This window comes from Caretta caretta, chromosome 10 (genome assembly GCF_965140235.1).
Source record: "Caretta caretta isolate rCarCar2 chromosome 10, rCarCar1.hap1, whole genome shotgun sequence".
Taxonomy (NCBI): domain Eukaryota; kingdom Metazoa; phylum Chordata; order Testudines; family Cheloniidae; genus Caretta; species Caretta caretta.
The window spans coordinates 7,050,965-7,073,027 of NC_134215.1; the positions used below are offsets into that span (position 1 = coordinate 7,050,965).

The 22,063-nt window shown below is 47.8% G+C and overlaps 2 protein-coding genes across 4 annotated transcripts in view; both read right to left on the minus strand.

Moving 5' to 3' along the window:
- SLC5A10 (solute carrier family 5 member 10) overlaps positions 1-15,844 on the minus strand; it is an 81,205-nt gene extending 65,361 nt beyond the window's left edge. The window contains exons 1-5 of one of the 2 annotated variants that reach the window (XM_048866971.2): positions 15,683-15,844; positions 13,796-13,867; positions 11,186-11,290; positions 10,482-10,541; positions 9,477-9,581 (exon numbers count right to left, since the gene is read on the minus strand). In XM_048866971.2, coding sequence (XP_048722928.2) covers positions 9,477-9,581; positions 10,482-10,541; positions 11,186-11,290; positions 13,796-13,867; positions 15,683-15,796 — 456 coding nt within the window. In that variant the 5' untranslated portion in view covers positions 15,797-15,844. The remainder of the gene's footprint in view (positions 1-9,476; positions 9,582-10,481; positions 10,542-11,185; positions 11,291-13,795; positions 13,868-15,682) is intronic. The other variant, XM_048866972.2, reaches the window with a different exon arrangement.
- Positions 15,845-20,362: 4,518 nt separating this feature from the next.
- PRPSAP2 (phosphoribosyl pyrophosphate synthetase associated protein 2) overlaps positions 20,363-22,063 on the minus strand; it is a 38,085-nt gene continuing 36,384 nt past the window's right edge. For both annotated transcript variants that reach the window (XM_048867892.2, XM_048867893.2), the window contains 2 exons: positions 21,679-21,825; positions 20,363-21,029 (listed from right to left, as the gene is read on the minus strand). In XM_048867892.2, coding sequence (XP_048723849.1) covers positions 20,871-21,029; positions 21,679-21,825 — 306 coding nt within the window. In that variant the 3' untranslated portion in view covers positions 20,363-20,870. The remainder of the gene's footprint in view (positions 21,030-21,678; positions 21,826-22,063) is intronic.

A 22,063-nucleotide genomic window follows, 5' to 3' on the forward strand; every position in this document is an offset into this window, starting at 1 on the left:
TTATATCCATTTGACAGATGGAGAAACTGAGGCACTCAGCGGCGATGGGCATTGCTTGCAGTTGGGCAGCAAAGAGTAGCAAAGTGAGGGATCGAACCCAGCAACCCTGACTCCCAGTCCCCTGCTCTAGCCACCACACCAGATTTGCAGCCGCCAGGGTTGGGTGTACGCTGAGATCAGCCAAAGGAGCCATTCTAACACACACCAGGGGTTCTGCGAGACCAGCTTCTGGAGCACAAGGAGGAGATGTTGCTATGAGATTGCAGCAAGATGCCTTGAGGAACCCCAGCCCTGCAGCTCTGCTAGGACACCTGGGAGAGGCCTGCCCACCCACATGGAGAGCTCTCTCCAGGGCACCGTCCAGCCGAGCCTCATTCATTTGTGGCATCACAGCTGGTCAGAAGACTGGACCATCACAAGTGGTTTCAGCATCACAGACCCTGCACTTGGCTGGACTCACAGGGGACTTGGCCGGACTCACAGGGGACTTGGCCCAACTCTCTAAATACCCAGCAGCGACGGGAAAGGGAACACAGGGGGCTGGCCCAGAGTTACACGGGTTCTCACAAACCACGCTGGGCTCAGCTCATTCCTGGCGTCACACTCTGTTCGAATCATGCGGCTCCATAGGACTTGGACGGAAGGACCCAAACAAATGGCCAACCATGGGAGACTTTCCATTGCCCAGCGGAGAGCATGCATGGAAAGATAAGTGGGAGGTTAGTTAAAAATGTAGGGCCAGATCCTCAGCTGGTGCAAATCAGCCCAACTCCACGGACACTCATTTACCCCAGCTAAGGATCTCAGCCCTTTTCGGGTGAAAGTCAGCCTGAGTTCTTAGGGCTGCCAGGCTGGTGCAGGATGTGTAGTTTATATCTCCTTGTGCCAGCCCCCAGTTAGTCAGGCTTCCAAAGCAGAGCCTTTCAGAGAGGTCACAGGAAGACCTGCTGACAAAGGGCGAGAGGTGGTTATTAGTAAAAGACCCTTTCCAGGATGAAACTTGGTCCCAGACCAGACTGGCCCTGGGAGGCAGCAAACAAGGGGCCAAGAGAACTGGCCTTTATTCCAGTCCCTGCTGGATGACCTTGGGCAAGTGAGTTTCCCTGTGAGTACAACATGGATAACCACACTCGCTCACCCAGCCTGAGAAAGCACTGAGATCGACAGAGGAAAGGGCTAAATATAATAATTCATACCCTAACCCCTCACACACTTTCTATAGCACCTTCCACGCCAGGATCTCAGCTTCTGGCCTGAGAGGGGCAGTGCCTTCTGTTTGGAGCAAGGGAAGGAGGAAGGAGAAGTTGTCCCAGAAATGCAGACAGGATGGTGGAAGGAGCAGGAAGAGCCCCAAGCTCCGCAGGTCACGGGGGATTGTAGCACCTTCCTCTGCAATACAGAACCCGGGTGCAGGAGTCATTCCTTCGCCAGCAGGATCCCCCCAACATGCCTGCAGTATTTCAGTGGGAGCTGGACTGGCCCAACAGACGTTACTGGAAGAGTCCCAGATTAACAAGGGACTTGACAAGTTCAGGAGAAGAGGAGGACTTGGTAAGACTCAGCCCCATGGGAGCTTCACGAATGCAGCCTGTGGATATTCTGCGAGCTGGTGGGACGCCTGCCAATTTAATCAGGAGGGTCCCGGCTACACATGGTGCTGGGGTGCAGTCCAATCCACGCAGCAGAGCTGCGTCATGCTCAGCTCAGCAAAGCGGGGCATCCACGTTCTCCATGGGATTAGCGGCTGGGCTGTGCGGGTGGAACCGAGGGCAAGATCTAGCTCATCAAGCTCAAGGCCAAGGCTTCTCTGAGGGCGAGGTGCAAACCGCAGCCACGTGGGCCCAGCCTCACACTGGGTGACGAGAATGAACCAGCCCTGTCTAACATTCCCAGGAGCCAGCCAGCCAGGACACGGGAGGGACCCGCGCTGTTCTCTAATCTTCCAAAGAGTGTCCACAGCACGTTCTGCCGAGCTGCATGGAATCAGCCCCCTGGCTGGACCTGCCAGGCTCCATCCCTGCTGGAGATATGTGAGCTGTTGCTGCTCTCGGTGCCTAAGACACAGACCCCGCACCGGTGCCCAGCTCAAGCAATTGGGCTTTGCATTGCGGATCTCTCTCTGCAGCATCCCAAGGGCATGGGGGTAAGCAAGAAGGAATCCTCCCATCAGTCTGCCAAGGAGTCCCACCATGGCCATTACTGCAGCCTTCTACAGCAGCCAAGAGCCTCAGGGAAGGGAACCATGATTGTCCCCTAACTGAACAAAACATTTGACTCTTTTTAACGAAGAGCTGTGCAGTTCGTAATTAATGACTGTATGATGTAACGCCCAGGCTGGGGCCAGAACTTCAGCTGACGTCCACCGAGCTGTGCTGGAGTCAATCACGCTCTGCTGATTTACACCAGATGAGGCTGTGGCCCATTTATGGTCAGTGTTTTAGTTAATGTTCTAGCTAGGTTATGAATTTGCCTCCATTTTGGCCAGGCCATCTCTAAAGGAGAGGCCAGGTTAGTACCTAGGGTCCATTAAGATCTTGGATTCTCTGCTGCTGCTGGCAAGGGGGGGTGGCACTGAATACTGGCTGCGCTTGATGTGGGCACCTTTCTACAGAGAACACATGGCTGAAGCCGCAACTAAGCCCTAATAGGACTTTGGGTCAGCTATCTTATCCAGCCCCCCAGGAATGGCACCAGATGCCAGCATCATCTCCTGGACTAGGCAATTCCACTGCAATGGTCAGAGACCAGCAGAAACTCATCAATAACAATAATAATGATACCCAGGGCTGTGCTCCACCCTGAGACTCTAAGGGGGAAGGCTTGGGATGCCGGTCACGCTCCCCTAAGCTACTAGTCCCAGCACAAGGTATTATTAATTTAGGGGGTCATTCTCCATTGGTAGGAGCATGAAGAACCATCAGCTTCCGCCAACCACAGTTCCATCCCAGCATGGAGCTGGGATTAAAAGGGGCCATTGTCCGTCACATTCCCTGGAGCTCCCAATGTTCTTCTCCAGAATGATTTACCGTCTTTCATGTCAGCACTTGCCAGCTTCTAAGCTGCCATTCCTGGGAACGACCCCACCCCAGCAAGCCTCCACTTTTCCCCCCTCGCCCGGCTGGTAGGACCCATCCTTGGAGAGCAGATTTCATAACTGTTCCTCCTAGGTTCCTTAAGGTCTCACAATGTTTGCTGCCAGCTACACTTGGTGCAAATGCCTTTAATTCCTGGCTCTGAAGAGGCCATGGCATCTCCGCCTGCTTTGTAATTTTGCTAGGGTGGCAAACAATGAGAGAACATGTGACTTGTTAATAAGACGTCCCAAAGACAAAAACAAGCTCATTAAAAGCAGGCCTGAACCATCCACGAGACAAGTCAATTCCATTGTAAAAGCAGGGCAAAGCCTTTGAAGTCAGGCCCTACGGCCTTGGCAGGAGGCTTGCCATTCCCTGCACCCATGAGTGACCTCACTTGGAAGCTGGCTCTTACCCAATGCTGTCAGCACTGCACAAGAGAGAAAACAGGCGCAAGGCAGGGTTTTGATTTAATGGGGTGAACCCTGTGACCCTGGTGAAGCCAGGACGTCGCTGGAATGCAGCAGCTAGGGACCATACATGATCTTTAAAGCAGGCTGATACCCACAGTGTGCTGCCCAGCCCAGATAGGGTGCTCCAGTATATTCTTCTAGGATGCCATCTACTAGCTGGGGACAAAGACCCCTGGGAAGCCCATCCTGAGTGCTTGAAGTCTAACACCCCACTTGAGTTGGCAGTAGGATTTGAACCTGCCACACTGCAGCACGAAGAGCATCAGCTTCTACCGCTTGAGCTAAAAGACAATCCCTTGGATGGTGAAGTAGCAGCAGCCTTATATATCTCTTAGGTCAGGGGTGTTCAACCTCTTTTCATTTGTAGACCCCTAAAAAGTTTCAAATGAAGGTGCAGCCCCCTTTGGAAATCTCGGAGATAGTCTGCGTACCCCCGGGGTCCATGGACCCCAGGTTGAAAACCACGGTCTTCGGTGGACCAGCCACTAGGGGGAGACAAAGACACACTCTTAGTGGGCGTGACACTGGTTTTGATCGCAGCGCTCAGCAGGGCTCACTTCCCCACACAGACGCTGTGCCAGAATAAGAGCTGTGGGCCCATATGTGGTAGGTACAAGAGCACGAGGGGCTGTTTTGCTGGGAAAAGGGAGTGCTGGGGACACTGCTTCTCAGCTTTGCGGTGCAGGGTGTTCCAGACGTATGCACGAGAACAGCACGTGCTAGCTAGGAAAATCACTATAGAGCTCTTGACCTTCATGCTCAGGGCACCAGCTGGGGCAGGAAGAAATTTCCCCCGTGGGATAGAATTGCTTAGCTGGGTGCATTGTAGGTTAGCTGGGTGCATTCCTCTAAAGCATTGCTTAGCTGGGTGCATTCCTCTAAAGCATCCCGCAGCAGTCCATGTAGGACACTGGATCAGTTTGTCCCTGTGTGCTTGCAAACATTCATCCCAACGTACGGCTGGCAACAACTATTGGATCCAAATGCACCAGGAATGGAGCCCGTGTGACGGGCAGGATTGAACTGGGGACCTCTGGAGCTTAGTGCATGAGCCTCTACCGCATGAGCTAAAAGCCAACTGGCTGTTAGCTAAGGCTGTAGAGCAGACTCATTAATCTCTCTCTCTCTCTAAGTGGTCTTGGTGCCACTAGATGGGACAGACCCCCACACCCAGGAGGTGGGCGGGTTACACAAGCAGCCAGTGTAATCTCCTGGTCTAGGTGAGTTCCTTTATAAATGCATTCTGCGTGAGCCAGAGACCAGCTGAGACTCACCAGAAATCACAATGCCCAACCGTGGTGGAATGCAGGGACAATAGATCTTTGAGGAGCTAAAGCTTTAGCAAAGAAGAGACACATGGTGGGGAGCGACTCTCAGGGCTTGAGACACCAAGCCCAGGCGTGGAGAGAAACACCAGAATAACAGCAAAGCTTTCAAGATATAATCTGTGCCCGGCAGGGAGAACACAATGAGTGACTTGAAGGTGCAAAGTTCATCTTCTTTGGAATCCTCCAGCCTGTGCCATGCAGGTCAGACCAGATGATCGCAACCGTCCTTTCTGACCTTCACATCCAGGAATGAATGTGTAGGTCAACAGCCATTACAAGCTGCACAATTAGATATTTGCGATCCAAATCCAAGGGAAGCCAGGCAAATCAAAGAAGCATCCTAGCAACTAGCTAGGCCCCCAGTGGGAAAGAGGACCAGGGAAGAGAGGGCAACTCTGCCACTCTGTCACACAGTGCTAGCTGTCAAATAATGGGGATTCCATACTTGCATTTCTTCAACGTTACTCCTGATGCCGGCTGATTTTCAGCCCACGACAGACATTAGTGGGCAGAAGCTGAACCTCTGAAAACAGCTGTTTCCCATGGGAAAGGCCGAATGGCTGTGTCAGATAAAGGCAGGATCAAATTAACTCAGATATCCCAGTCTTACAAGCTGAAGTACCTCCTGTATTTCACGTGGCCCTCAGAGTTTGCCACACCACAGCTCTGAAACAGGCCACACGTTTTCAGACTCAGGCTGTGATCCCTCACAATACACGTGCAGCTGTGGGCCACTCTGCAGAACTGTCAGGTCCCAAACTATGGTGTGCCCCCCACCCCCACCCCGGGGCACAAGGAAAACATATGTTCAGCTCCCAGAACCAGGGAAACAGCACACCTGGAGATCTGCCTGACAGGTCACAACAGGACTTGAAGGTGCTCGGCTCCCATGGCAAACGAGTCCTTCCAAGGCTATCACGCCTCTGCCCGATTCAAGAACTTCGGCATGTGGAGCCAGTTCTCACTGGGATGCGCAGTAGGCTAGCACACGAACCTCTCGTCCCTCCAGGCCAGGACTCCCTACCAAAGGCCTGTCTGTTATCATGACTATATCCAGCTCCGCCATCAGTCCGCCTAGAGCAGCGGTCCCCAGACTTTTGAGGGTTGCGCCCCTGTCTGCGCCTCCTCGCCCCGGCCCCCCACCAGGAGATGGAGGACAAGGGTAAGGGGGCCGCAGCTGGGGGGGCTCTGGGGCCGAGGCTGGGGCTGCTGGAAGCAAATCCAGGGAATGAACCTTTTTGGAGGAAAGCCGCGGCAGTGTTGGGAAATGCCACGTGGGCAGAGAATGGGGCAGCAGTCACCACCCAGCTCGGAGTGGCAGAACACACAGAGCTAGGGTTGCCAGTTTTGGGTGGACATATCCCTGGAGGTTTCATCACATGACATCATTTTAATTAAAGATTAATCTTTAATGCCTGGAGACTCCAGGACAAGCCTGGAGGGTTGGCAACACTACACAGACCAGGCACAAGCGTGAACTGGTTGTGAGCGCCCTCTGGTGGGGCAATAGCTACATTTCACTATTAACATCCCTTGGTACAGTGCTTCACAGATCCTGCAAGGTTGTGTTACCACGAGCGAGTTGCTTCTTGTTTCACCTGTGCACATGCCAAGACCTCGTCAGATCCAGGCATTAGATCATCCAATCCCTATCCCAGCAGGCCATGCAGGATTGTCCCCCTAGAGCAGTGGTTCCCAAACTTTAACAACCTGTGAACCCCTTTCACTAAAATGTCAAGTCTCGTGAACCCCCTCCTAAAAATGAATATTTCCAGGGATTTTCTCCTTTCCCAGAGTATAAATTATAAAAGCAGTGATCCTGGAAATATAACATTTGTTTTTATGACATGCTTATTACACACTATTATTATTATTAATCATTACAGTATTTTTATTACATTATGAAAAAGGCAACACTCTTCCAAGAGCTCACTTTCGTAGCTTGTATCACTTGGAATAAGCCTGTTATAAGACCAGGCTCCTAGGTTTCATCAGGGAATGAAATCAGATGTGAAACAGCATGAAGGGATTTAAGAAGCCAACTCACAGTCCCTCCTACACAAGCGTTCAGGTCTTGAGCAGTCCAGGCAAATAACACACGTTGCAACAAAGCTGAAACTTGTTCTTCATAATAATTTAAAAAACACCACTAGCTGCCTATCGAATTTTAAAAACAGCAAAAAATATCCACCTCCCTTTCCAGGTCTTATAAGGAGTCTTCAAGTTTAAATCTCCTCAGTGTGATAGATATGCTTGCTTTGATCTGCTTAGCGCTTGGAAGTCCAGGGGCTCCGGGCTGCCCGCCCCGGGCTGCCCAAGGTCCCTAGGGACAGCTCTGACCACCATGAGAGACTTTCGTCCCCGAGAACCCCCTGTAATGTTTCGTGAACCCCAGTTTGGGAACCACTGCCCTACAGCACATTTCTTCCTCCATTCTGCACCTGGGCTATTTGTTTCCTCTCTGGGGGGGTGCAGGATGGATGTGGCTCAGATCTGGGTCACCCCTCACTGCCTGCAGTCCCAGGTCACTCTGCAGTAAGGTTGCCAACCTTCCAGGATCGACCTAGAGTCTCCAGGAATGAAAGATTATGTCAGGAATACATCCAACCAAAACAGGCAACTCTACTCTGCACCTTAGGCCTGGCCCCTGGGTGCAATGCTCCAGGCTGATGTCATTGGATTACAGGTCAGTTTACACCCAAGAAACTCACAACACATCGAGCAGCCCAGGAGGATGAAGAGAGGAAGTTCTGTGAGGGTCTAGAAACCCTGAATAAGGCCAGGACTCAGCTATACCCACCCTGTGGGAATCAGACACTTCCTGCAGGTGTTGGGACCCTCCAGTGGAATGCAATAAAGCTCCCTCTCCCTGCAACTCAATTTTATGGGAGGATTCCAAAACCCCAGGGCAAGGATCTTGTTCTTAATTAAACTCTACAGGTATTTAGATTAATTCCCACTGAGCCCTGTTGGTTTCTTCCCTACTACATTTGACATTCACAGCTACATTTTTCCACCAGACGAGCAGGAAGCATCGCTGCTTGAGAAGTGACAGGCAAGGGAGAGGGGGATTCAGTTCCCCAGTCCCATTTCCCTCTTTGCTGAGGCTGCCAAGAATGGGCAAGTTAGCGCTGAGCATGTTGTGGGTTCGGCATCGTGATCTCTATCCGTCAGTCTCTCCACAGCATCACAAATGTGCCTCTCATTTGGAAGACAAAGTGTCCTAGTTATTAGCACTGAGCGTCTTCTAAGGGCTGGTCATCACTACAGGGCTAGGTCAAAGTATGACGCGAGTGTTGCCCCAACCCAAACTCTGTCCACACACAAAAATCTCTAGCTCGTGTTAAGTGGTGCTTTGAGCTCAAGCTAGCTGGCCCATGAAGATGGATTGAAGCTCAGAGTGCGTCTGACTCAAGATTAGTGGTCCCCAAACTGCGGTACGTGTCCCGCTGGGGGCACGTGAGACATCTCTGGGAGGTACGCGGGAGGAAATGTGTAATGGTGGATTTATTATTTTATTTATTGTATTTTCATAATAGGCGACTCAAGACGATGCTTTACAATTCTGTGAGAATTGGTTATATAAAATACGGTAGTTAATTTACTTCAAGATGTACCAATGAGAACACAGAGACACGCAGACGCTGACATATGGAGCCCTCCCATCCAATCACTGTATAGCGCGGGTTCAGGGGCCCAGCACCCGTCCAATCTGAACTCAGAACTTAGGGGGTGGGATTCGATAATATACACAGCACACTATCACTATATGCGTACGCACCTAACAGTGAAATATGGACCGATGGCTCAAGACAGGAAGCGTGAAGAAGAACATACAACGTGTCAGTGATGAGAGGGGTAGGGGTACGGGGCCGCTGGTAGATTTGGAAGGCAGGACGCAACAAGAAACGTTTGGGAACCTCTGCTCCAGAGCTAGCGATGCGGTGGGGACACAGCACCTTGAGGTAGAACTCCTCAGCCGCTAAGCCAATCATTCTGCTCATCCCATCGCCCAGAGGAGCCAGAGGAGTGTGGTGCCAGGCTAGTTACTCCCATTCCCGCTGGGCTCACTCCAGTGCAGTAACTCGAGTGGAGCGCTTCAGTGTAGCCACTCGCTTAGTGACGAGAGCAGCTCTGCCAGCAGTTAACGTGTCTCTCCGAGATGCAGTAGTTAGGTCCACAAAAGAATTCTTCCATCAACCTAGCGCTGTCTACATCAGCTGGGTCGACTTAACTTTTTAGTGTAGACCTGGCCTAATTGTTGGTGTACAGACAACCCCCCACTGGTTCCCAACTCTTCTAACTCCTGCGTGTTCAGCTCTGCGTCCTCCATGACCTCCAACAGCTGCTTTTATAGCGTCCCCTGGGCTCCCTCCCAGAGCCTTGCTCTCCCTCAGAGGCCTGAGTACAGAGTTAACTCTCTACTGGCTGGAAATCAAATCCCTAAACACCATCAAAGCAGCCAAACCCCTCCTGGACAGGTTTGACTGTTTGCATGGCTTTTGCCCAGGTGTTCAGTGACAGAGAGCGCCAGACAGATGCCTTCTAGGACACCCAGTGTTTCAGAGCCCTCAGTGCAATACAGAGTCCTGGCTACTCACCGATATTTTGGTGAAGATGGAGAGCAGGAGTGACAGGACTGAGAGGTACATCCGGATTCTCTCCCCTCCAAACCGTCTCTGGAGATACTCCGGCATGGTGACAATCTGAGAGGTAGAGATGAGGTACGACCCAGGGTCACTGCATGGCATGGCAGCCCCCTGCCAAAGGCAGCTGCAGCCCAAGTCAGAATGGGGAAACACCAGCATGGCTAATGGGAGCTCTGTGCCTGAGGGACCGAGTGACACCTCCCCTTGCCGAACGGAGCCCAGGAATGGCTGCACTCCCTCTTAACCCAGAGCGGGACGGGGAAGGGGGCTTTGTGGGGAGCCTAGCAGCCTCAGGCAAACATAGCTTTCACCTCCACAAAGGACACATGCCACCCAGCATGCAGGCACACGCTGCACTCCAAAGGACGCCAGCAGGCAGGTGATGGGTCTAGGAGTGGGGCTTGGTGCCAGGCAGGGAGGGAGATAGCTAGGACCAAGCCCTCTGGCTTCTCGTAGGGCCCTACACAAAGCCAGTCTGTCTAGGGTCTTATACCCCTTGCCAAAGCTATAAAAGCCCCTCAGCCTCTAAGATCCTGAAATGAACCAATGAGTCTAGGAACTGAGCTCGGCTTACAAGTGGGAGGCCTGATTTCACTGCAGGCACCACTACAGAGTCATTGTTAGTATCAATATAATCAGAAATAGGAACATGGCTAATACCACCTCAGTGAGGAATCACCGTTTGCAACCAAGGAACCATGCCACATGTGCACACGCACATACCCCACTGCTCTCCCCTGGGTGGAATCAGAACCGCCCAGGTGTGTGTCATGGACCCCATCCTGCAGGCTGGTGGGGTCTATTTCACACAGGATTGGGCAAAGACAGCAGAGTTCACCCAGGGTTAGGGTTTCCACAGATCCTGCCCTGAGTCGCAGCCAGTCAGTGACAGTATCTGGTAATGGCTATGAAAGTGGGGCTGTCCGGCTGTGTCTGGTAGACTCCGACGGTACTTACCCCCGAGGAGATGTAGACTGGTACAAACACCCAGGCCAACGCCAGCAGGACATAAGTAGCCTACGGAGAAGCAGAGGCACAGCACAGTCTGATAAATCACTGTTCTGTCCGCAGCAGGGCCTCCAGCTTAATATTAGCAATGTCACTGGGTCCCATGCAGGAGGCCCAAGCTGGGCCCAGCCCTGCCCTGAGATGCACACTCTGATCTCCATGGGCTCCGTGGAGCATGGGTGTGTCTGAGGGTGGGATACAGAACTCCCCTATGGACACTCCCCATCTCAGCACTTAGCACCTGGCATTGCCGACTCCCCAGATGACCAGAGATTTCATTTTAACGCCTTACTTTAATGCAGAGCCCAACCCCCTTCTGGAGAAATGCTTGGAAAACCAGGGAGCCTGTTTCTGGTCTATCAATTTGCCATAACATCCGCGGTCGGGACATCTGCAGGGGTTGGACTTGGGATCTCTGGATCTGGAAGCATGAGCTCCTAGGGCATGAACTAAAGCACCAAGTACATCAGTAGGCTCCTGAACATCTATATGTGGTCCCGCCTATAATGGGATACAGAGAGCTTAGCATGGCTTACACATATTTCCCCGTCAGCCCTAACGGGGTTATGTCCATGCCCCATTAGCTGGGTAAGGCTTTGTCTGTCCCTGCTGGCTCCAGTGACTGATTAGCTTAATAAGGCAAAGTGACTCACATTCCATTCAAAGCCAGCGACTGCAATTCCCCCAGCAGCTCCAGTCCCAGCCAGTCCAATAAAGAGCCCTGATCCTTCACTGCTGGCAAAGAGGGAGGCTCCAATCTGCAGGCCAAAAGCGAGGAGGCGCCATGAGCAGGCACAGTTTAGCTAGGCAACAACATCTTTGCTACGTATCCCATAGGGCTAGCCTGCCTGCTTGCTTATATATCTTCCCTTATGGGCTTGATTGTTTGTTTTAATAGATTTATGGATTTGGGCTACAGCATTTTTGGCCATACCGCAAGGACCCTACAGGCCACATCCTGTATGTTGAGCTAAAGCAAGTTAGCATACATGTGTTCGCGGCCTTTAGCCTAGGAAAGTGAGGATGAGTTAAAGCAAGTTAGACTTTTGGCATAGATAGATGGCTACCTAAGTTATGGCCTCTTTAAGCTCAGCAAGTACACCACAAAGAACGTGGAAATAACCGGTTAGGTCAGAAATGAGAGATGTGAGGATGAGCTAATGGTCATTAATAGGTATGAACATGCCAGCCTAGAGTGTAAGCATACCCCGATATTTTGTGGGTGAGGAGATTAAGTTTGGACACGGAAGGTGGGCACATAGTGGTCAGGCTCAATAACACAAGCAAACCATCATGTTAATTAGTTGATTAGTTTTAGCTTCTATAGTCTTTCAGCTCTCTAGCTTCTCCTTAGTTCTGCACCTCCCAATCAAGAATTGAGGAACTTGGACCATCAGACTCTCTTGGCATGCCAAAGGCGAGGCTGATCCTTCGTCTCTTACCACCAGGTTACCAAGGAAGGGTGAGTGTTAATCTAGGAAGTTTTATGGTGTATAATACCACATGTATCTCTAGGACAATATTATTTCCTTTGTCATTCTGATTGATTACTTTTCCATTTGATTATTATTCCATTTATCTCCAGAAAAATCTGCAAGGCTGAATTTGGTTCTCAGCTGAGTCATACATCCATGATTCTGGGACAAGAACCTTATTATCTTCTGATCAGATCAATAGGTGAGCCTGTAACCCATATTACATAAACAAGAATATGAATCCCCTAAAAATCAGGCAACAGCAAGTACCTGCTTTTTGAAGCAGAACAGAGTGGCTCCATCTATGCTGCCAAAGGAACCCGTGTTAGCTGAACAGGTTTCAAACGAGGTTCACCTGGATGGCAAAGAGCAGGCTGCAGCGCCCAGCAGACTGCAAGGAGCCAGCTTGGCCACGAGGCGTCTCCACGTAAGCTGGAGGGGCTGATCCACCAGCCGAAGAAGACAAAGCCGTGCTCCAAACAAGGGCACCATTCCAGCTCCTTTGCTCAGGGCTTTGCTCTATTGCCTTAGAAGCAAGGATCCAAAACAACACACAGCCACTCAAGCAATCTCATTGCCCCTCAGGGTCTCATCTAGCCCTTGTGTCCAGATCTTCCCTTCCTCAGAGCCCAGACAGCTCCTAGGAGCATCTGCTCCTCTGCCTAAGAGCCAGGAAAACTTGTATGATTTCCTGTAGTCAGCAGGCCTGGGATGTGCAATTACAGCTTCCAGTTTTAAAGGGCCCATGGGCTAGAAGAGGCGCCCTGGGAAGTGCTCATTCACAAGGCTGCTAACCGAATTTCTTGTTGTTGGGAGGCATTTGGGAGCCCAGGGCTTTCTTTTCCTCATTCTTTTCCTCTTTTCCACTTGTCAGAGAATCACATGTCGTTGCATTTGCCACAGTGCAGAAATGCCATTACTGGGCAATGCTGCCCAGACCTGAGCCGTAAGGAAGGGGAACGGGGAAGGGGATCAGCTAACCTGCACTTCTAGACAAGAACGAACTGCAGAATGAATATATTGGTTGTAACAAATCTGGGGCCACCTATGACTTTGCGGGAGTCACCACACTGCTGTCATAACCAGGCACGGCTGCTTGGAAATAGCAGGGACAGAATTCAGATCCTGCTGCTCCAAATGGCCCTACCCAAGCTTAGACTGGGCTACGGGGAAATCTCATAGGAGACCATGGGGCTTGGATCCCCCCAAGCCATCCGAGCAGTGGTAGGTTAAGCACAGATCCCATTGATCTGGGGTCTGAGTCCTGGTTGGCAGGACCCAACAGATCACAGATCTTCAGAGGGGCAGCAGCAAAGAGGGACCCCACCACTGGAGAAATGAGACGTAGCTCCAAGTCAGGCAGGGGCGGGCTGATGCTGGCTGCCTCCTGGGTGGGAATCCAGTGTGTTCCTGTGTTATGCATCATGGGGCATGATCTGAGATGCCTGGTGATTCATCGCAAGGTGTTTGAACTGAGTGTATTACAAGAGATACCCCATGTGGCAAGCCAGGTACTGAGGCAGCTACACCCAGCAGAAGATTGCAACTCCCTGATATATGAAGAGTGATAAGATTAGCTCCATCTCCCTGGGCACTGGAGGTGTTGGTGGGTTGATACAGCATGGGCCACCACTGCTCCAGAGACCCCGCTTCCCTCCTTTTCATAGGGGCAATGGCTCTGCAACAGACCTCCAAGAGTGAGACCCGACTGCTGGGAACTGTCCTGCATAAAGGGACAGAAGAGAAGCTAGAGCAAGGGAGAGAGAGAGAGAGATGGCATCTACTTACAGGCCACCACGCCATGCTCCTGCCAGCAAGGAAGTAGCCACTGAGCGTGTTTCTATTCACCCTGCATGAGGACTGAGAAGAAAAGGAGATCAGCATGGAAAGAAAGCAGCCCTGCTCTCGTAAACCCATCCTGGAGAGCAACCAAGGGGCAGGAGCCTTTGGATGGCTAGCAAGAGCCATGTGACGGAGGGATGATTATAACACCACCACCTAGCTCTTATCTAGAGCTATTCATAAGTACATTGCAAAGAGCTTTACACACAAGGGCAGCATCATTATCCCTATTTTACAGATGGGAAAACTGAGGAAAAACGCTAGAGCAGGCTCTGGAACCCAGGTCTCCTGAGTCCAAGTCGAGTGCACGAGCTACTAGGCCATAGGACTATATGACAGCTGTGGCAGCTCCTTGAGCAGGATAGAGCCAATCAGGCAAGAGTGGCCATGGAATCATAGAGGACTGTCATATTCAGCCTCAGTGCTGAGCAGAAAGACTTGGCCTGGATGTACCACCATCCTACCATGGATGTACTCAGCCCTGCTCACATCCAATGGCTGGAGGCCAACAGAGGCTGAGAACCCTGCCTGGGCAGAGGTTTGATTCAACACCCCGGAAAGTCAACAGGAGTCCTCCTATGGACTGAAACGGATGTTAGAGCGGGCCCCTAATACTACCACAACTAACAGAGCTTCTCCTTTAGCTCAAGTGGGAGAGGGGTGTGCTTTCATGAGCCATAGATCCTCCTACTGAGGGCATGTGTGTGTGTGTGGATTGATTAACAAACATATCAGACCCCAGACAGGTAGAACAGGCTGTTCAATTTGTTCTCATACAGGAGACACTGTTCTGCTCTAACTTGGCCTCACCTCGTGTCTCGCTGAACAGTTAGCATCATAAAAATAGAAACAATTATTTCCCGTTAAGGATTATGTAGGGGCGGTAAAAACATTTGCAAATGCATCTGTGTCTGTTAAAGTAGGATCTATTGGACAGACTCCCTCTGGCCACACCTGCCATGTGTCCTGGCCTTCTTAAGACTCAGCCATGCAAGGCGCTGAGTACTCTGGCCCCAGTCCTGCAAAACACTTAAACACATGCTTCACTTTAAACACACAAGTCCAGTGAACATCTTTCAGACAGCATTTCTCAATGAGCGCAATTAGAAATAAAGCTTCTTTTTCACATGTTCTGAAAGCTGCAAGATTCAAATTCTAGTTGGACTGACTCAGCCCTTTCTATGCAGATAAACCGAGCTTTCTGCAGTTTGCTGGGGTCTCTCAGAGAAGATTGGAGAAACCAAGACATTTTTAGTAAGAGTAGCTTTCCCTGGGCCAAAATTTCCTCTCTCCACCCTGTTGTGCTGCAGGATAAGTAGGAGCAGGCTGATTATCAAGGTGCTCAGCCACCCCTGAAAGTCATTTGGAGCTGAAGGTGCTCAGCCCCTCTGATAATCAAGCTGCCCCTCTCTGCGATCCACCGGAGTGGTCTGGGGCCCAATCCGGCAGCCCCTACTCACATAAGGAGCCCTTTTTCATTGTTTGAGGACTACTAAGTTGCAGGATCAGGAGTGTAGACCCTTATCTTGCAATCCAAGCCAGGCAGGTGGACCCAATTACAGGATCAGGGCCTTAGTTTGCAAAGCACTTTGGGAACCTTTGGGATGGAGTGAGTGGAACCTAAGTGTCCACAGCACCTCGCAGGCTCAAGTCCAGAAAGGCACGTTGCTAAGGTGCAATAGCAAAATAAAGCAATTAACTAATGAGGATTTCAAAAACAAGGCTCCCGATCCTTTCAGATGGCACCTGAGAAACCTGTCCTGAGAGAGAAGACAGAAATTGCAAAGATTTAAGTACATAACAGGAAAATTAATTAAACAAAAACCCTCTTACCCATATCCCCACAGCCACGTTCAAGGCAAAATAAGCCACGATGACAATAACGTCAGCAACATTGAACGGCTGCAGAGGGGTAACTGATCCAGCAGTGGAATTGTCGCCCATCATCCCGCTGCTCCCTGCCCAGCCCCAGAGAAAGCAGCAGAGTGTCAGAGAGACAATCACTGACTCAGTAACTGATTAGCTGCTTGTGGGAATTGATCATTAAACAAGCCGGAGCTGGGATTTTTGCTTTGCGAAGTAGTTTGTGTGGACAGACGGGTTGTCAAAGTACAGCCTGGCTTCTGCCTCCCTCCCCCTTTTTGCTAACATATGGCCCCTCAGAGCTCCAGGAAGCCAAAGCCAAGTCCAGGGAGTTAGGCAGTTGTTGAGCTGTGAACATGATTTCTGGCTATCTGCAATCAACAGAACGTAAACTGGCTCCACTTATGTCCACTTGAATTGCGATGCCCTGAGAGCGATAATCTTGGAGGCATGTTCCTCAGGTATTTAACCATGGGCTTTACTTTGCTGTTTCTCAAGGCAGAGCAAGATTTAGTCATTCTCTCCTTCTTCACGGTTTCCAAGGGGAGGAGGAAAGCTTATGTGAAAGAACAAAGGAGGTATTACAAGCAGCAATGACCTTATCTAAACGTGCCCTACTTTAGCTTTAGATCACTGGATCTCACATTGTGGTCCCGTTGACATACAGAATGAAACATTTTGGGCTGCTATGGGGAGCCGTAGGTCTCTGAGAGCATCTCACACAAAGCGATCCACAGAACAATAAAGTTTGAAACACAAAGTAGATAGAAAGGTTCCTGGCCAGAAGAGCAATGACACTAGAACAACCATCAAGCGTTTTGTCGAAGACTCATTTCTCAATGGGAACGTTTCTGCTGATGAGATAATCCCCTCCAGGGTATGATTGTGGGAGAATAAGTGTGCTAAGGCCAACATTTTCAAATTTCGGTGCCAACAGCTAAGCCCCTAAATAAATAGGCTGAATGTTATGGGGGTGGAGAACCTCTAGTTTGAAAACATTGCTCTGTGTTCTGGGACCACACATTTCCCTCCAGCATTACATTCTGTGGTTGTAAGATTTACCATGGGAGTAATTTTGATATCACAAAGGGCTAAAAGGTGAAACCAGCAGCTGCAAAGACAACTTCTCTTCGCTCACAACACCCTGGCAATTGGCCATGGTAGGAAAGCAATACCACACATATTTCATGTGTGTCATAATTTCACTTGAAGATGACAAGGCCCGGAAGTCAAACTCTGTGGATTCCTTTGTCATAAAAGAGGGACAGCCAAAACAAAGCCAAGGGACCAGACACCCTAACAGATTCCTGAAGTCCAGTCTCCAGCCATCTTCAATTCTACTACAGAGCTGCAGCTTGAAGACACTATAAATGCCAGACACACACACACACCACTCCGTCTCCATTCTGCTCAGAGAGCAGATCAACTAGATTTCTGTGCCTCTTCTCCACTCCAGCTACTTTCCCCCAAGAGGATGGGGCTCCAAATACCAGTTGCTGTATTAAAAGGACCAGTCTTTCCATTTGATTCACCTTGAGCCTCATAAATGCATACAGTATTTTTCACTTCCTCCCCTGAACTGTTGACTACCGCATTGCTGTGCACAGGAATTACTCAGATAGGTGACTATAGTTTAGTGCTGAGGAATGCCCATAGATAGGGCTGCAAGATTATTAAGAGAAATGCTTGCTTTCCTAAATGTGTAATAACACTTATTAATCAAACTGTTTTATGCTTTGAATGCTTAGCCAACATACTCCGTTTTATTTAAGATAGTGCTATACATTATAATCACATATTTTAGGGTTTAATTAATAAAATGTAGAGCAGTTACTCATCTGAACAGATTATCAACCTGTCTTTCCAACATTTTGACATAGTCACTGAAGTCCCTAGGGTATTTGTGTCTCACTTCTGTAAATGTTTGTGTGCGTGCTCTTCCTGTTGGACTAAATTTTAACAGGCCATACCCTTGCTGGCCAATTACTATATAACCTGCATTAATACACTTGGAGCCCATGTAAGTGTTACTATGTCAACTTGGTGTAACTAGTAACACCGCTAAATTGCTTAATAATCTATTTTTGTTAAAGTATAACCCAGGTACAATGCTGTATTTTGACATCTGCCAAATATTTCTGGACAGGAAATACAGAAGGTAACAACCTTATGAAAGATAACCTCACAGGGTTATCACTGATTGCAGTAATATTTGACACAAAGGGATTTCCAAGTTTAAAAGCAAATAGAATTTGGCTTTATATTGCATCTCATCTACTCAGTATACCTTACAAGGCAAAAGGCGATGGACTGACTGCTTGCAAATACAGAATTCTGACCTCAGCAAAGGCTCATTCATGCCCTTTGATGTTAGGAACGCATCTCTCTCTTTGCTGGAGTGAAACAGTGACAGCAAAGATGATCTTTCACTTCTCTCTGGCGCTGCCAAAGATTGTTTGCAGCCATTTGCAAGGCATAATAAATTAGAGATTGACCTGCAACAAAACCCCAGATTCCAAACTCATTCTTCCTCTTACTGGTCAAAACAAGTCCCTAGATGCAAATACAACTAACTTGGGAGCTCAAAATCCAGATCCAAATCCAAAATTTACCACCGCAGGTAAATCTATCATAGGAGGGCTGGTAGCACCACCTATTAGGATTGCCTGACACTTCCCATTATAAATCCCTATTTTTGGTTGGTTGGAAAGATTAGATTTTTATCACCAAATGTTGATAAATGTCAAGTTCACTGTAAACACACAAACCAATGAAAAAATCTCTTCTTAGATAACCTTCATAATTAAATGACAGGCAAAGAAAGAAAAATGATGCCTGAGAACTTATTAGTGAGTTTAAGGATATAGTTACTTTGTATATTTTGATGTGATGTTGACAATTTGTGTTTTAACAGTTCTAAAGCTTGAACTTTTTGAATCTCAATGTCTACTGTCATTATTGTCTGACCCGAATGGTCTGATCTCCCCGTAATTTCCCACAACTGCGAAAACTCAGATCAATAAAATTAGGAAAAAATGCTTTAAAATAAACAGGTATCTGTGGACATTATAAAACAATAAAAACTAAATTCTGATACTAATAATTTGGGCTGATATTTTCCATGACTGTTTTTTGTAAGTTTCAGCCATAGCAGTTCAGCTGTTTGAGAACAAGGCTAGGGATGTTTATATTTTGCCCATGGTAAAAAATTCTTGAGAGCTTTTCTTTCAAATGTTCTAGCATTCCTGTGCTTTGGAGCAGGGGCCTGAAGTTCGGTAAGGAGTGACCTTTATGTCACGGATGTGCCTTTTCCATCCCCATGAAAACCCACCTAAATTTGGCCAAGTTATAAGCTTTTTTAAAAAAAAATGCAGTTTGTACATACTCAGTAGAGACTTTAACAAGTCTCTGAAGATTGTCCTCACTGAGCATGTTCAAGCCTCTTACAACGCCTGTGTGTGACAGGACTGAGCATGCTCCATCCCTTGGGGAAAAAAGACAGTATGTGATCATATAATTAGTGACTATTATAATGCTTACCCACAAGGGGGCTTAATTAAGATTGCACAGGCAACCTTCATTCTGGCATTTCCTAACTTTTGAATACTTACCTTTCTAACTTGAATTATCTTGCAATGTAGTTTATTCCTGTGTAACTATAGACAAGAGTTTGAGCTGGGAACACATATGCAAAACTGGATCAAGTTTTCAAAGAGGTTATGGTCTTAATTCCCTCCTTGCCAGAACCAGTGGGGTCCTTTAAGCTCCATGACTCTCATACATTGTCTAAACTGACTGTGTATAAACTCTCCATTATCTTCTCTCCAGAGTATGCCAAACTTACTCAAGGTTCCTGGTACCAGCACAATTCAAGGGCTTGGTGATTTAAGCAGTGGTAGAGGCCTGTGTTTCTATTCCATAACATAAATGGCCTGAAACCTAAGATCGAACCCAGTGCTGTTGCTTTGCGTGCCTGTCTCTGGTCCAACCCTCCTAGCACACTTGCAGGCTGGAAAAAACCCAAGGAAGCACTATTTTATTGCTTTTGACATGACTCATCCCTAATGAAGCAGAACAATATTTATTTGCCATTGCCTGTAAACAGCATTCAAAAAGCGTACTCAGCAAATGAATGGCTCCAGACTGATCTAACGAAGCATGTGTGAAAAACACACGTGTGGGTAATGGATGTTAAGGAAGGTCAAGCCTTCCAAGTTACAAACAGTTTGGTCAACAGCAAGACACGGAGCAGAAATTGATACCATGATAGTGAATAATAAATAATGTACATATTTATGATAGATGAGCCCTGTCTACTTGTCTGTAAAGTGCCTCGCACACCTCTGTTGCCAAATAAAACTACATACTATTGTTTGTCTATACAATTAGTGAAGTACGGCAGTTCAACCAAAAAGTGGTAAAATATTTGTTTCCTTCCTCCCCACCCCCTTTGTTCTTTTACAGTAAAGCAGCAACAATATAAAGCCAATTACCTTCCCTAACGTGTATGCTCGCTCAGCTTATATTAGTAAGGAAAATGTACCAAACCTTACAACTTTGTTCAACATCACACCACCCGCAAATGGCAATTTTTGATAGGGCCACATTCTAAAATGCAAGTAACTTCTGAATAAACATTTTTAAAAAAGCTCACACAAAACAAATCTTTATTCTTTGTTGCAGAAAATAAATACAGGTGCATATTTCATATGCTTTTCTATAAAAGCACTTCTACAAAATGTCACTTAACTGCATACAACAGTACAACCTTTTTGGCTTTTAAAATGCAAATATTATACAGTCACTTCATTTTATCAACTTTTTAAAGCACTTGTAGCAAGCAGCTTTGGGGAAGGAATGTTTAGTTTATGAGCTAAATTCTTGCTTCAAGTGTGTGTTTTCCACACATAGTGCAACTAACCTAAAAGCAACGAGAACAACTTTTTTTTTTTCTTTTTGGAAAACTTTTGGGTCTTTTTCAAAAACTGCAAAGAAAAATAGCTCTTGAAATCTGGTCTACCTTCAAATTTAAACCGAGAAAAACAACAAAACAGAAATGACTCCATTGAAATATTAAGGTAAGCATGATGCTTCACAGCTTGTTTTCTATACAATTCCAGTTTGGCCCTTGGTATTTCTTTAGAATAAAAAGAAAAGATTAATCATCTAGTCCTATATTTCTGAAAAGGTAAGACATGGACTCCCCGTTATGGATTCTGCGAATGGCTTCGGAGAGGATCATACTGATATCCACTGTCTTAATTTTGGGACACTGGAGTTTTTGTATTTCATGTGGAATCGTGTTGGTTACAACAACCTAGAGAGAGAAAAAGAGAGAAACTGTCACAGTACAAATGATTTTTCCCTGATCTTTTCCCTTCAGTTTCTGATCTGCACCCTATCACATCAGCGTCTGAAAAGGCAAGTTCTTCCCTCCAGATCCCGAGAAAGTTAAATGGTTGATGCAAAGCAGGATCTCCTTTTGTGACTGTTTATGGACAGGATCATAGCCTTGTGAAAGGTTATTCATTGTGTTGGATGCCTACCTACTCACCTATCTATGAATGCTAAAGAAACAGTCCTTCCTTGCCTTTATCCTGTCAAACACACACAAGGGGATGCACTCACTACTCTTCACTTAAGGAGAATCTCCATATGTTGACAATCCTTTACTTAGGGTCTTATTATTATGCTGCACCCATCACTGAAGTATTCATGAAGACTTTAAAAAATGGAATAATTATATGTTAAAACCTTAATCTGTACTGAAAAGTGAAGCCAGGAACAAACAGCCACAGTATTGTTCCTGAAATTTGTAATTGATATTGTAATTAGTAAAAATCAATATTAAATATTTTAGGAGCCAAGCCAGTGGGGATTTTAAAGTTGGCTGAATTTTCTGAAAAGTTTTCATCATTTTGGTTTGCTTCTGAACTTTGAAGCTAGCCCATCCTGCCCACACTTACTTCATCAATAGCAGACTCTTCTATCAACCTGGGAGCATCTGAAGACAGCAGGCCGTGGGTCGCCATTACAAAAATCTTGTATGCTCCCCTTTCCTTGAGCGTCTCTGCTGCAGCGAGGAAGCTGTCAACATCATCTATAATGTCATCCTGTCAAAATAGGACCAGGCCAATGAAGACTCCACACTTCCTTAAACAGGCCATGCAACAGAGGCAGACAGATCTAGTGTAATTCTACTGGTGTCAAGGAAGTAGATTTCTCTAGTCTACATACAAACCATATTATTAATTTACTGATAGTAACCCTTACTATCCTATTTGGGGGCTCAAGGAACAGAGTGTGAGAGAGGAGAATTGCCATGGCTCTAAATATGACACCAAAGACTCC